The 16,726-nt window shown below is 33.3% G+C and overlaps 1 protein-coding gene across 1 annotated transcript in view; it reads left to right on the top strand.

Annotated features, from left to right (window-relative positions):
• The first annotated feature begins 691 nt into the window (after positions 1-691).
• LRRCC1 (leucine rich repeat and coiled-coil centrosomal protein 1) overlaps positions 692-16,726 on the top strand; it is a 29,516-nt gene continuing 13,481 nt past the window's right edge. Inside the window, exons 1-4 of the mRNA XM_069466271.1 lie at positions 692-770; positions 10,118-10,311; positions 11,394-11,541; positions 12,990-13,138. Coding sequence (XP_069322372.1) covers positions 738-770; positions 10,118-10,311; positions 11,394-11,541; positions 12,990-13,138 — 524 coding nt within the window. The 5' untranslated portion in view covers positions 692-737. The remainder of the gene's footprint in view (positions 771-10,117; positions 10,312-11,393; positions 11,542-12,989; positions 13,139-16,726) is intronic.

Genomic DNA, 16,726 nt, shown 5'->3' with positions numbered 1-16,726 from the left:
CATTAGCAGGCCTAAGGGTATTCAAGACAAACCTGTAGGTCCTCAATGTACACAACAAATATATGTCCGGTGGCTTATCTCTGATTAAGAGCTTTTATCTTAAAACATTCCAAGCCTCTAGACAAAGCTTCATGTCTTAACCAATTACAAGTCAAAGAATTTTTAAACCCACCTATAACCTGTAATCCTCCACTTTGAGATGGCCCACCTTTTTGGGCCAAACCAATGTATGCCTCCTACCTATTGATTTATGACTTTACCTGTAACCCCTCTCTCCCTGAAATGTATAAAACCAAACTGTAACCTAGCTACAGCGAGTCCATTTGCTCAGGGCTTCTTGAGTGTGGCTCCGGGTCATGGTCCTCAAATTTGGCTCAAAGTAAATCTCTTTAAAATTATTTTACAGAGTTTGGCTTTTTTTCCGTTGACAAAAACAACAATTTACTTTACTGATATCCTTTTCATTAGATGTAGCTATTTACAGCAAGGTCTTATTAATGCTCTTCCTTGGCCTCTTAAAGTATAACTTACGTAACAGTTATTTTTAATTAGTTAACAAAAAAATCTTCTGTGGCATCTAGAGAATTTTTTTCTTATTGCAGGGTTGATCCCCCTTCATGGAATTAAGCATAAACTTAGATATATTGACCTACATAGTAATTGTATAAATAGTATTCATCACTTACTTAAGTGTACGGTAGGATTACACTTTTTGACCAATCTTATTTTGGAGAAAAATGGAGAAGATAATCCTATCTGTCGTCTACCAGGTATGAACAATTAATGCTTTTTATAACAGTTAATAGCCAAAGCTCTTTCATTTTCTGAAATTGGTGTTATGACCTCCCTTTATTTTAGTCTTAAGCTTTGTAGCATTTTATTATGTATTTGGGAAAACATGATTACAAATAAATTGGTTTATTAAGAGAAACTATTAAAAAATTGCTTTAAAAGAGTACAGGATGAACAGATCAGTAGTTCTCCCATTTGAATAATTTTATATTTGATAAGTGAATGCCTCAAAATTAAATTATATCATTTTGATATATTCTAATATAATATATGCAGCCATAAAAAAGAATATAAACTCTTTACTAATGGACATTTATCTCCAAGATATATTAAGAGAAAGAAAAGCAAATTGAAAAGTATTGCATATAATAAGCTACCATTCATGTCAAAAGAGTAACAATGTATTTGGTCGGTATGTACAGAAAACATCTAGAAGACTATACCAAAAAACTGATAATATTGGCTAACTCCAGGAAAAGGAACTGGGTAACTGGAGATCAGGAAATGTTGGAAAAACTTTTTACTGTGTATCTTTTGAATTTTATGCCATATGAATTCATTACATTATTAATAAATAAGTTATTTTTTAAAAAAAGCTTAAACTTTAGATGCTGCTGCTGAAATGCTGCTTGATCTAATTTAGAATCAAGTTAGCAAAGATAAAGCAGACTAGACTGCTTTTCTAGAACTCACTTATCTCATATTGCTTAAAAATAAGAGAAAGGTGTAGAATATGAACATACATTTTAAAGATCTGCTTGGAACACTGCAGGAAACTAAATAGCCTACAGGGAGAAAAAATATCTGCTTGAGTACAAGTTGGCTACAGAAGCTCCATTGTGTTTTTCACATGCAACTAGAAGAAGGCTTTTCGGCAGAGTGGAAACCTATTTTGATCATTTTACTTCGTAGAGAAAAATATAATACTTGAGAATTATTTTCCTAAGACCATATAATGATAAAGTCTCCCTGCATATCAGGACAGGTTTGAGTTTTCTGGGGAAACTTTTTTCTTAGAAGAAACTTTATTTCTAAATTTTGTATTTTTCTTTGCTAACCAGTTGGGTTGGATTTTTTTTTTTTTCCCTAACAAATTTGTTTCAAGAACTTCTAGTTTCTACAATTTGAATCTTTATTTTTCACTTTCTTTTCTAAATTAGATACTTCTCTCAATACAGTTACCCTCCAGAATTGAGAAGAAACTTATTGCTGAAATAACTTATCTTCCCTGAAAATTTCTAATATTTATTTTCCAGACTTCTTTCTTTTGGAGTTCTTATAACCACTCAATTGCTCTTTGGTCTTTGTTAGAAATACTTAGTTTTAAAATTACATACACCCAGAATTAAAGTGTTCTTTTTAGCCTAACCACCAAATTATTGTTAATTTGTCTGATTTCTCATATTTAATTACCCACAGGGAAAATAAGATAAACACATTATTCCTTTTTTTTTTTTTTTGTAATATCCAAACACCAACTCGAACAAGAGAATCATATTATTCTTTAATACTTGATAGATTGCCTGTCTTAGTATTAATTATATGTAATTTAAAGGAGAATGCTTTACTAATGCTTGAAACCTCACTAGGGAAATTCTGACACTTTGGTCATTATTCACATCATCCTGCTTTATGTTTGTATATATTATTTATGCTTATACTAATATTAAAAATAAAAGATATGTTTAGCTTCCTTCTCAGAATACAATTACTACTGGTTTCATGTATTTATAACTTTAAATTTTTTAGAGATGGAGATTTTAACTTTTTGACCTTCAACAGGGGTCAAAAAGGGGTGGAGAGAGTGTTTTGTTTCTTTTATGTTTAATGATTACATACTGGAGAAGTTGAACAAGTAGCATTTATTGCAAGTTCATTAGTTGCTTTCTTGAACTAATTTTAGCATTCAGGTGATGTATCTGGTAGCTGATAAATTTAGTGTATTCTAGAAATAATCTCCTTTTTTTTTTTAATGTTTAAGTTTTCATTTTGAATGATTTGTTTCCTAGGGTACAGAGCAGTTATTCTCCAGACTTTGCCACAGCTTAGAATCCTAGATTGTAAGAACATATTTGGTGAACCAGTAAATATGGCAGAAATAAATTCATCACGCCTGCAGAGCTTAGAAGGTCTTTTGGATAATTTAGTTTCTTCTGATTCTCCCCTCAATATAAGTGAAGATGAGGTATAGTATCGATTTTTTCCTAACAGAAAAGATACCTTCAAGTTTTAATTAATAAGTGAATGTAAATTAAAAAGATTTTGGTTTGTTTCTATGTCATAGATCATTGATAATATCCCAGTGGTATCAGCACCCATCGATGAGTTAGCTCCCTTGGAGCAGTTTGCAAGTACACCAGCAGACGCTGCTTTGCCATCTTTTACATCTGTGTGTCCATCTTCTGAGCCAGAGAAAATTAATCATGAAAGCGATTTTCAGAATGAGATGAAACTTCAGAAATTAGATAATCAAATTTTACAGCTTCTCAATGAAGTAACTATTTTTCCTACTTTTCTAAAGCAATATATGTTTTTTGAAGAATAGGGTATTCAAAAAATGTAAAATAAAAATTATATGCAAGCTTACTAACCAGAAACAATCTATATTGAATGCATCTGTTTGTGTATTTTTGTTTTCCTTTACAGAAATAGATCCGTGTGTGTATTTTTGTTTTCCTTTACAGAAATAGTATTCTATTGTAGTAGCGGTAGAAAAAGGTAAATACACTTTTCACTCATTTTCCTTGTCTTTCTTTACATCTTTATTATATAATCTCTTTGTCTTATTCTGCAGTACTTTACTTCCACTTCACCCACTTTTATTTCAACCTTATGCAAACTGAGAACTCTTTGGATTCAGTGTTTATTAGCACAACAGATACTTGAGTTACTTTTGGCCTCTACTATTTCTTCAGTTGTTTAATAGTCAACACCACTTCTCGAACTTATAGCTGAATGGCAAGTTAATTTACATAGTTTCTGCTTCAATTTCAGTTTCCAGTAGACCACCACCTAATTAATCTCTCCTTTGCTGAGCTGTTAATCCTTTTTTACCCCTGCTACTAATTCTCTGGTTTTTAGAATCTGTGAACTGAGTGAATGAACTACATTTCCTAGAATTTACTGCTATTCAAGTCTAACCCCCACACCAGCATTCTTGCCCTGGTCCACAGTGATGGTTATTTTCCTGGGCAACACATCTTTCTGACTGCAATGGATTATTACTCTATTTGCCTTCTACCTGGATTTAGGATAGAAAGATAGTGTGTCAGAAATCCCCAGAGATTTCAATTTGAGCTACATACGTAGATGGTAATAGAACTGAGACAAGAATTCTGGCATGTATATTCTTTGACATCATTGATACCATATGGCTGAACTTTTGGATGACTCCATTTCCTTGGGCTTCATTTTCCATCTTCTAATGGCTGACTCTTCTACCAATGTCAGAACTTAGACTTACACTTAATAATTTAAGTTTGAAGTGAACTTTTCAGTTTCTCTTAGGCTATTCTTATTTCATTGTCATGATAACCCAATCAAGTAGATAAGATTAATATATTATTGTCCTTGTTATGGAAAAGAAATCCTGGAGTTTAAATGACATTTGTAAGAATACTTTATTAGGACACAGAGTGAGCTTCAAACCCAAATCTTGTGATATCCAATCATATTCTTTTCAGTATGGCATACTGCTTATTCAGTTATGGTGACAGTTCTTCCTACTTTGTTAGCCAAAAATAGGAGTTTAGTATCTGGAAAGAAAGGTGATTCACTGCTACGCATATTAAAAATGTTTAAGAAAAGACTTCTTGTTTGCTTCCTTACTTGGTATAAAGACTAAACATGCAATTTGCATTTTATTTGAGCTATGTGTACACTCAAATGATTTTATTTCAAGAGTGTGAATTTATAAGTAAAGTCATTGTAACATGGAAAATGTGCTGTACTATAATAAGGACATTTTGTTTTCCTTAATCATGGGACTTAAAAATCATAATTATCTCACTATTTGGGAAATTCTATCTCTGTGAAAAGCTGTTTTGCCTTTAATTTTAGTTCTTTCCCAGCATTTCATTATGAACATTTTCATTCTTCAGTAAATTTGAAAGAGTTTCTTAGTAGATACCAATATATACCCAAAAATTAACTAGAATCTACCGTTAATGTCTTACACTGATTTCATCATAAACCTATTTATTTGCCTATCAGACTATCTTATGACACATTTCAAAGTAAATTGTTCACATCAGCACATTTCTCTCTACTTAAGCTTGGATATCATTAACTAGAGTTCAGTGTTTTTAACAGTGTTTTCTTTTGATATAAAATACATGTGTGTATTTCCTGAATTGATAATACATATACCTGTTACCCAAACTTCTATGAAGGTAAATATTACCATCATCCCAGAATGTTCCAACGTGTCCCCTCCCACAAGCAATCCTCCTCAGGCCCTCCGGAGGCAATCACTTTCTGATTTTTACTACCATAGATTATTTTAATATAAATGGAATCTATATAGTAGGTGTTCTTTTGTATAAGGCTTCTTTCACTCAGTATAATCATTTTAAAATTAATATATGTTATTTATCAATAGTTTGTTTTTATTTCTATGTAAAGTATTCCATAGTATTATATGAATATACCATAACTTCTTTTTTATTATCCTATTAATGTACCACTAGGTTATTCTAGGTTTATGAATACAGCTGCTATGAATGTTACTATACAGTCTTTGTGAACATGTATCTTTATTTCTCTTCAGTAAATAGCTAAAAGTGCAATTTCAGGGTTATAGGGTAGATATATGTTTAGTATTATAAGAAACTGACAGAACTTTTTTCAAACTGTTCTGTTTTACTCCCACTAACAATGAATGAATGATTGTTGCAGGTTTTTCCACAACCTCACCAACGTTTGTTGTTATCATTGAGGTTTTTTTAGCTGTTCTAGTGGATGTGTACTGGTGTTTGTTCTGATTTTAGTTTGCATTTCATTGATGATTAATGATGAACAGTTTTTTCATGTGCTTATTGAATAGCCATGTATCTTCTGTGAAGTGACCAGAATTTTTTCACATATTTTTATTGGATTGTTTATGCATTACCAGGTTTTAGGAATTTGTCATATATCCTGGATACCAGTGTTTCATCAAATATATCTTTGTTTATTTTCTCCCAGTCTTTGGGTCACATATTCATATTCTTACTAGTCTTTTAATAAGCAATAGTTTTTAATTTTGATAGAGTCCAATTTATCTATTTTTTATGGTTATTATTTTCTGTGGCTTCAAAAACTTTTGTAGATCCCCAGGTAGCACTCTCTTGTGTTATTGTCTGAAAGTTTTATGGTTTTACATGTTGCATTTAGATCTATGTACATATAAAGTAGAAGTTATCCCAGTACCATTTGTTAAAAAGACTTTTCACTGGATTGCTTAATGCCTTTGTTGAAAAAAAAAAAATCAAATGACCTTACAAATTGTAGAATCTAGCTCTGGACTCTTTTCTTTCAGTTTGGGTAAGTTGTATTTCTCAATTTGTCCATTTCATCTGATTGTCAGCATAAAAAAAATTGTTAGGATTCCCTTACTGTCCTTTTAATTTCTGTAGGATTTGTAATGAAAATCACTTCTAATACTGATACTGGCAATCTGTGTGTTCTCTCTCATCTTTTTTTTCCTTTTCACTTTTGCCTTGATCAATTTAGATAGAGGTTTTATTGATCTTTTCAAAGAACTGACATGTGGCTTTGTTAATTTTATCTATATGTTTTTTATATTGATTTCTGCTTTTTATTATTTTTTTCCCTCTACTTACTTTGAGTTTACTTTGCTCTTCATTTTCTAGCCTCTTAATATAAGCACTTGTCATTGACTTTAGACCTATCTTCCCATATAATCATTCAAAGCAGTAAATATTCCTTTAAGCACTGCTTTAGCTGCATTCTACAAGTTTTGATATGTTCTGCTTTCATTATCATTTAGTCAGAAATATTTTCTAATTTCCTTTGTAATTCCTTGATCCAAAGAATAATTTAAAAAATGTCTTTTATTAATTTTCAGATATTTGTGGTTCTATAGATACGTTATTAGTATTTGATTTTTAATTTACTTCCATTTTGTTCAGAGAATACATTTTGAATAATTCCAGTCTTTTTAAATTTATTGAGATTTATTTTATAGCTCATCATACGGTCTTTCTAGGTGGATGTTCAAGAGTGTGTATTCTGCACTTACTAAGTCTGGATGGTTGACAGTATTTTCAGATGATCGATGTCTTTACTGATTTTTTTGTCTGGTTCTATCAGTTGCTGATAAGGGGTTTTTTTGTTTGGTAGCGGGGAGGATTGGTCTAGTTCTATCAATTGCATGAGAGGTATTAAAATCTCTATGATCATGGATTTGTCTGTTTTTTCCTTTAGTTCTTTCAACATTTGCTGCTTATATTTTGAAGCTCTGTTATTAAGCTCATACACATTTGACTGCTTTGTCTTTCTGGTAAACTGACCCTTTTATTATTATGAAATGTTTATCTCTGGGAATCTTCTTTGTCTTAAAGTCCATTTTATCTGATGTATTTTATCAACTCCAGTCTTATACTTACAATTTGCATAGTAAATATTTTTCCATCCATTTACTTTTTTTTATAATAGCTTTATTGAGATATATAATTCACTTACCATTCAATTCACACATTTGAAGTGTACACAGTTCAATGATTTATGCCTATTAGCAGTCACTATCCATTTCCTTCCACCTCTACCCTCAACCCTATGCAACCACAAATCTATTGTCTTCCTGTATGGGTTTGCCTACTGTGAACATTGTATATAAATGAAATCATTTACTATGTGGCTTCTCTGAGTGGCTTATTTTACTTAGCATAATATTTTCAAGGTACATCCATGTTGTAGTATATATCAATACTTCATTTCTTTTTATTGCCAGATAATATTTCATTGTATGGATATACCACATTTTGTTTATCCTTTCATCAATTGGTAGACATTTAAGTAACCTCCACTTTCTGGTTATTATGATAGATAATATGGCCGTGAATATTTATGTATAAGTTTTTATATGAACATTTGTTTTCACTTCTCTTGTCTATATACTTACAAGTAGAATTGCTCAGTCAAATGTTTAACCTTTTAAGGAACTGCCAGACTTTCCAAAGGCATTACATCGTTTTATATCCCCACCAGCAGAGTATGAGGTTCTAGTTTCTCCACATCCATTACATGTTGTTTTGATTATACCCATTCTAGTGGGTGTAAAATGGTATTTCATTGGGGCATCAATGTGCTTTGAACCTGTTTGTGTCTCTAAAGTGGATCTTATAGATAGCATATGGGTAAGTCTTGTTTTTAAATCTCATCTGGCCATCACTCATTTTGAAGAATCCATTAAAATTTACTGAAATCATTAGTGAAGTTGGATTGGGGTCTACCATTTTACTGTTTTATGTTTGTCTCTGTTTTATATTCATTTTTCTTCCTTTCCTGCCCTCTGTTGAATTTTTTTTAGAATTAAATGCTAATTCATATATTGGTTTTTTTAGTCATACTTCTCTAGGTTTTGTTTTGGTTGCTCTAAAAAAAGATGCTTCACATTCTACTTAGAGTTAATATTATATCACTTCATGTAAAATGAGGAAATTTGCCATCTGTTTTACTTTGTTACAGTTATATATTGTATTTTGATGTATTATAAACCTCACAAAACAATGTTTTGATTTTTGCTTTAAAGAAATTAAGAGGAAAAGTATCTAAACATCATTTGTATTTACCCCAGTATAAATCATATGCCATGCTCTTTATTTCTTCCCGAGAATTCAGGTTTCCATCTGGTGTTATTTTCCTTCAGCCAGGACTTCCAGCCTGAACTTCCTTTAGCAAATCTTACAGTGTATATTTGTAGACAGCAAAGTCTCTATTTCACCTTTATTTATTGAAAGACATTTTTGCTGGATATAGAATTCTAGATTGGCAGTTTTTTTCTTTCAGTGCCATCTCCTGGCCTCCACAGTTTTGAGTGCAAAGTCAGCGTTAATTCAAATCTTTGATTTTTTTTGTATATAGGATGCCATTTTTCTTTGGCTGCTTTCAAGAATTTGTCTTTGGTTTTTACTATTTTCGCTACATTGTACCTAAGAATGGTTTTCTTCATGTTTATCCTGCTTGGGGTTTCTCTGAGCTTCTTGAATCTGTAAATTTATGTCTTTACCTAACTTGGAAATTTTTGGCCATAATTTCTACAAATATTTTTTCTGCCCCATTCTCCTCTCTTTCAGATTGAATTTAGACTTTTTGATATTATCCCCAAGGTTTTGTATATTTTATCAACTTCTTTTCTTGTCTGTATTTTTCATATTGAATAATTTCTCCTATCTTCCAAGTTCACTTGCTCTTTATTGCCTCATTCTATTGTTAATCTCTGTTAATTTTTACTTTGAACATTGTGTTTTTCATTTGTGTATAGGTTCTGTTTCTGAGCTGAGTTTCCTTGTCTTTTCATTTATGACAGGCATATTTTCTTACTATCTCATTGAGCATAGTTATGATCACTATTTTAAAGTTCTTTCTTGCTTATTCAAACATTTGGTCATCTCAGGTTTGATCTCCATTGATCGGTTTTTCTGTTGAGAATAGGTCATTTTCTTGGTTCTTCCTATAGTAAGTAATTTTGGAATGCATCCTGGACATTACCAACATTACATTGGGTAGACTCTAGATTGTGTTATAGTTTTTCAAAGAATGTTGACATTTTTGTTTTAGCAAACATTTAACTTGGTTTGATTCAAGCTATAAATTTGTCTTAGGCAGCAATTCAAATTTCATTTTATTTCTTTTCCTTTACTGGGCTACTTGCAGTCTGATTCTACCCCTTATTGCTGTCTGGTTCTTCAGACCCAAAAGTCTGGTTTTTCCTACCTGAGGTTTAGACTCCCTGCATGGTGCTGATTGTGGTACATTCTCAGGCTAAAAACAAACACCTCCTTCTGGTCCATTTTTCCAAATGTCAACCCCCCTGTGGAATAATCTTACTTGTCTTCACTTTTCAAGGCCTTCAGGTAGTTTTTGCTTGATTTGGTTTGGTTTGATTTGTATTTTTCCCAGAGTTTATAATTGTTATCTGCAGGAGAGTAAACCTGGCAGAAGCTTGCTTTGTCACACCAGAAGCTAAATTCCCTTTCTTTAATTTCAAACGTTTCTAGTTTATAAACCCTTAATCTTATAAGAAGTCATAATATTTTAGGACTTTTAATCTTTTCTACTGAATTAAACTTTTAACAAACTTTGTTGGTTTTTTTTATTCTAGACTTCTAATTCAATAGATAATGTTCCCGAGAAAGACCTCAGACCAAAAAGAAACACAGATATAACTTCTGACAGTGACTATGGAAACAAAAAAGAATGCAATAGAAAAGTTCCTCGGAGATCGAAAATCCCATATTATGCCAAAACTATTCAAACTATTAAGCACCACAGTAAAAACTGCAACTCTTTTGTAAGGTACTTATCTTAGTTTTAGAAATTAAGGCACAGAAGTTAATATGGCTTGGCTTATTCCTTAAAGTTATCTCATGATATTTATTATTTTACTAAAGTCAAAGATTGATTGGATTTTTTAGCCTTATTGGCTCAGATTTGGTCAGTATATTCATACAAATTTATATAAATGATCTCTTTCTCTGTCATTACCTCAACTGTGAAATTAATATATAAAACTAAAATTCCACTACATTCATTTACAGTGGGAGTAAGACTAATACACTTGAGTCTACATGACTAGCTTTTTCTCTCTCTGTAGGCGTATCTCAGTGGGAGCTCAAGACCTAGTCAGATGGCACTTACTGAGCTCAGGATCAAACATGAATAAGATGGTTGTGTTTAATGCCATCAGGATAAAAGAATCTGATGTTACTTGTATTTTCACAATTAAGATCACCAATGACTGTACTCTAGGATAGGTACCATCAACTTTTGCCTCTGTAATTCTCCTTTCCTTTTTTAAATTTATTCTTTTGTTGTTATTGTTTTAATTCTTCCATGGCTGCCTAATTATACTTTTTTATACACTCAATCATTCATTTCACTCATGGGCAGCAAATAGCCTGGAATCCGTTTGGTCTCTGCCTGTTTATATAATCTATATAATTTATTTACTTTGATTTTAAAAGTTTAAAATGTGTCGATTTTAAATTTTTAATTCACAAAGGGTAATTATATTTACTGTTTTTTCTAAGTTCTTGGGTGTCATCTCACCACAGTCCTGAATACTTAGAATACTTAAGTTATTCTGATTTATCTAAGAATTCTACACTACCTGAATATGTTGAATGCTGAATATTCATTATCTTTTTTAAAATCTTGAAGAATTCATTAATCAACAAAGCACAACCATTATAAAATGTATAAAATAGTTTTTCAAGCTTCTATTGTTTTAATTAATAAATATCTTTTTTTTTTAAAGCTGTTTACATATTTGACTATAAATGTTAGGTAAAAGCAGTATAAACACTGTACTTTCTTTCAGATGTGTGCACCTTTCTGGCTTCTGGTTTACCATATTTCCTATGTTTTATTTTTTGCAGTTGTAATCGTAGAATGAAACAACCTTACTTTAAAGATTTATATGTAAGATCGTCTTTAGCGAACTGTCATACATTACGAGAATCAGAAGAGCCAAAGACTGAAATGATTAAAGTAGACAGAAGTGGCTCAGAAGACAATACTTACAGGGTATGATTTACAAGATTAAGAAAAAAAAATTAATGTGAATAATCCTAGTTTTAAATACAAAGTCCGGCCGGGCGTGGTGGCTCACGCCTGTAATCCTAGCACTCTGGGAGGCCGAGGTGGGCGGATCGTTTGAGCTCAGGAGTTCGAGACCAGCCTGAGCAAGAGCGAGACCCCACCTCTACTAAAAATAGAAAGAAATTATATGGACAGCTAAAAATATATATAGAAAAAATTAGCCGGGCATGGTGGCACATGCCTGTAGTCCCAGCTACTCGGGAGGCTGAGGCAGGAGGATCGCTTGAGCCCAGGAGTTTGAGGTTGCTGTGAGCTAGGCTGACGCCACGGCACTCACTCTAGCCTGGGCAACAGAGTGAGACTCTGTCTCAAAAAAAAAAAAAAAAAAAATACAAAGTCCCAGAAAAATTATTCATGTTTTTAGGAGCAAAAATTATTGCTTGTAATATTATCAGAGTGATGAGAATCCCTTCCTTGTTTCCAGATTTTGCGTAATGCTATTGTTTTCATAATTTTTAAAGAAATAGAAATTGCACATTTATTTAAGATCAGCTTTAAGTAAAGCCATTTGTTGCATGCTTGTGGACGGAGAAACAGTTCTAAATTTTTACTTCTTAAAATGGTGGTTCCTACCTTTTTTGGATGTTAGACTCTTTTAAATATCTAAGGAAATCTATAGGTCTTCTCCTCAAAGAAATGTATTTTTGCATACACTCAAAAAATGTTATATATAATTTCAAGGTATTCATGGACTCTCCTGAAACTGAATTTTAGACCTGTGGATCCCCGATTAAGAAGTGTTCGAGAATTTAAAAATTCCTTAGGCTGGGCACAATGGCTCACACCTGTAATCCCAGCACTTTGGGAGGTGGAGGCGGGAGACTCGCTAGAGGCCAGGAATTCAAGATGACCAGCCTGGGCAATATAGCGAGACCGTGTCTCTAAAAAAAAAAGTAATAAAAATTCTTCAATATTTGCTTTAACAATTCTTATGTTGAGAGACTTTAGTACATGTTGATTCGTTATTTTATATTTCTCATTAACTTGCCCTTATTTGTTGAAGTAATGGTTATTCGTTTGATTGTACTGTGCACTATTCTTTCAGTAATAGAATTATCTTTCAAAATGTTTCACACCTTTCAGGCTACTGGTTTCCTCCCCTTATTCTCAATTATGGAGGCTTTAATATTGAGAAAAATAATAATAATTATTATGATAATAATAGCAGCTAACATTTATTGAGTGGTTATTATGTGCCAAGCACTGTTCTGCATGATTCTGTATGATTTACTTCCATTAATTTTCTTATTTCTCACCACTGGTCTTTGAAGAGGTACTATTATGAATAGTACTATATTATGAATGAGAATATTGAGGCAGTGAGAAGTTAGATAACTCTTCCAAGTTCATTTAACTTTGTTGTTTTCCTTCAGTCTCTTGTTGAACAGCTAGACCAAGAAAGAGAAAAGAGATGGAAAGCTGAGCAAACTGAAAAGAAACTTATGGATTATATTGATGAACTGCATAAACATGCAAATGAAAAACAAGATGTTCATAGCCTGGCTCTACTTACCACAGATAGGTAAACCTAAAGATATCTTACAGCATAAAGAATACTGAACTTGGAACTGGAATATCTTAGTTTAAACTGGCTGTAATTCAATCAAAACCAGTATATGACATTTAGTTTGATTTGAACTAATTTTATTAGAAGATGAAGTGCTTTATTAACTTGTCATATCAACAAGGAATTTAGAGTACATTTATTTGAGCCTTCAAGCTGAGAGGTGTCAGTTAATAAATATTATAAGTAAAGAAAAGCCAGAGACTAGAGCAAGAGTTGGCAAACTTTTCCTGTAAAGAACAGGAGTTGGCAAACTTTTTCTTTAAGTTTTGTGGGTCATATTCAATTTCTTATCACATATTCATTTTCTGCAATGGGCTTTGGTACTAGATAATCCAGGTTTCCTAATTCTAATGTTTTTATATTTCCATCCTTCCCATTCCTTCTCCCAATTTATCTGTTTTGTTTTGTGTTTTTTCTGTATTGCATTCTTTAATACAGGTCTATCTTGTTTCATTCTGTGAGATACTGAATTGTTTTCTAAATAACAATTTTTTTCTTCTGTTTCCTATAACCAGTTATTTCTAAAGTTTATGGTTTTCCTCAAATGGTTATAGATTTTTTCCACGGAGTTTCTGATGGTTTTTTCCTACTCTTATCCTGGAATGAGCACCAGGTTTGTAGAGTTGGTATTTACCAACAAATAGAGTTTGGGAATTTGCTTCCCCTTCTATTTCCTGTCTGATTGTACAGTGGATGATTGTTCTAAGATCTCATTTGAATAGCAAGTTGACGTACATAGTTTCCAACCCAATTCCCAGTTTGTTTTAAGTATTTAACTGGTAAAGTTTGTGATACTGATGTATTTTCTACCCCACTACCTGCTTCTCTCACATGTTGTACCTGTGGGGTATAAGGAAAATTACAATGCCTAACCTATGTTATGAGAACCTCTAATTATGCAAGCCGTGATGCGTGATGCTATTACTGGTCCTTCCACCACCACCCAACAACTTCCTGCCTTATTTATGTTTTGGGAATTGCTGTCTCTGAATTGATACAAGAAGATATTAGGTGAGGGTGAGGGAACAGGATGGATAAATTAATGGTGCTGTGACTACCTCAGAAAAACAGTACTCTTGCTTGCAGTAGGTACATAGGTAACAACATTATGTAATGACAGATAGAGACCCTGTGACTGAATCATGGACAGACAAATAGAAAAGAAGAATATGTCTTCCTTTTTTCAGAATGAAGCAGTTTCATGAAGCAGAGCCTCAGTGTTCTAGTTGTTGTTTTTATTTCAGTGTAGTTCCATTTGGCTTATAATTGAAATGAAATTCCTCTCAGATTTTGGCATTATGTTATCTTTTGTTTTTAGTAGTATGTGTATGAATTTTTGCTTTATCCTATATTATAGGTATTATTTTGGTGAGATATTAGAGAATGCTGTCTGGGACTGTCTAAATAGCCAGATTGCATTTAAATTGGAGAGCTGTGGGCACCCTTTATCTTTGTCCTTACTTAACCTGTCCATTGTTGTGCCCATGTTTCCCAAGTCATATATTCATTGTTATCTTGAAAAATCAGCCTCAATCTTTTCTGATTCTCCTTTTATCTCTACCCCAAATGTTTGTTTCAGATTATATCCTCACCAATGTTAATATTGCCTTATGTGCCTTGGTAGGAACTCTATATACCTGGCACCTAATACAGGGTCTATCATCTTGATGCCATGCTATGAGTATGTGTTGTTTCAAAAGTTGAATCTTATCTACTGTGGTATCTTTATTTTCCAGACCTCCTTGATGATCTGATTTATTGATCTGATTATCTACTAAAAATGCTTTGCCTTTATTTCTCAGAAGCGTCTTAAGACCAGCATGTCCTTAGATGGACTCATCCTGCTTCCTTATTCTATATTCCTTGCCCTAATAAATGGTGTCCTATCCAGCATTGAGTCAGCCACCAAAGCTAGAAAACTAAGAATCATTTTTTTTGCTCCCTTTGTCTTTCTCATATCTCACAGCCAGTTGATATTGATCTCTTCTTCATTCTACTTCTTAAAGGATGTAGAACTATCTCCTCTATATCCCAAAACTGTTACCTTAGTTTAGACTCTTATATCTTGCTTAAATGATCACTCCAGTCTGTTTGTCTGTAGCTTCTCTGCCCTCATCCAATATATAGCCCAACTCTCTTTCATATAACATACCAAATAGAAGTTGAGAGAGTGAACAAAGGAAAACCATTTTGCAGACTACTCTCATTAAAGGCAAGAAGAGAGATGGTAAGGACAAGAATTGGAGAAATGACTGTAGTATAGAAGTTGATGAATATGTTTTTTTAAATGTGGCTTGGAAATTACAATAGTTATACATTGAGGTGGCTGCCTAGCTCAGTAATTAATTCATGAGGCTGTCTTTGTCACTGCCCCTTTTCGTTTTTTGAGACAGTCTTTGCCACCCCTGGTAGAGTGCAGTGGCATCATCATAGCTGACTGCAACCTCACACTCCTGGGCTCAAGTAATTCTCCTACCTCAGCCTCCTGAGTAGCTGGGACTACAGGCACACACCACAACACCCAGCTAATTTTTCTCTTGCTTTTTATTCCACAATATTATGGGGGTACAAATGTTTTGCTTAAATGGATTGCTTTTGTACTGTTTGAGACAAAGTTATAAGTGTACCTATCACCCAGATAGTGTACATTAGATATGATTTCACCCATCCCCTCCTCCTACCTCCCACCTGCTTGATTTCCATTGAGTTTTACTTCCATCTGGGCACGAGTGCTGTTCAGTTAGTTCCAATTTAATAGTACATGTGGTGTTTTTCCATTCTTGCAATACTTAAGAGCATGGTCTCCAGTTCCATCCAAATTGTTGCAAAAGGTATTAATTCATCCTTTTTATGGCTGAGTAGTATTCCATGGTGTGCATATACCACAGTTTATTAATCCGCTCATGAATTAATGGCACTTGGGTTGATTCCACATCTTTGCAGTTGCGAATTGTGCTGCAATAAACATTCAAGTACAAGTGTTGTTTTGATAAAATGACTTTTTTTCCTTTGGGTAGATACCCAATAGTGGGATTGCTGGACCAAATGGTAGGTCTACTTTTAGTTCTTTGAGGAATCTCTATACAATTTTCTATTTTTAGTATAGACCGGTTCTCGCTCTTGCTCAGGTTGGTCTCAAACTCCTGAGCGCAAGCAATTCTCCCACCTTCAGCCTCCCAGAGTGCTAGGATTATAGGCATGAGCCACTGTGCCTGGCCCATCACTGTCTCTTTTCTAAGTACTAAGCTTGTATTCTATATCAACCACCTGTCTCCCTGCCTGTAGTATTGGTTAATGGGTGAGCACCTGACCCAAGCTGGGTAAACATGCCTTAGCCCATGGCTACAGTGATTGGTTCATGGAGTAGACGTATGAATCCAATTGGACTAATGAGAGCCTTTCCTAGAACTCTTCTAAGTTGAGTTAGGGAAAGGACATCTTTCCTGTTTGGTTCTCAGAGTTGTTAGAATATGATCCCAAAGATGTTTGTGGCCTCCCCTCCATCCCCTGCCTCATACATAAAGAGGCCTGAAGGAGGAAAAA

Source organism: Eulemur rufifrons, chromosome 3, assembly GCF_041146395.1.
Source record: "Eulemur rufifrons isolate Redbay chromosome 3, OSU_ERuf_1, whole genome shotgun sequence".
Taxonomy (NCBI): Eukaryota; Metazoa; Chordata; class Mammalia; order Primates; family Lemuridae; genus Eulemur; species Eulemur rufifrons.
This window is presented reverse-complemented; position numbering and strand designations above follow the sequence as displayed.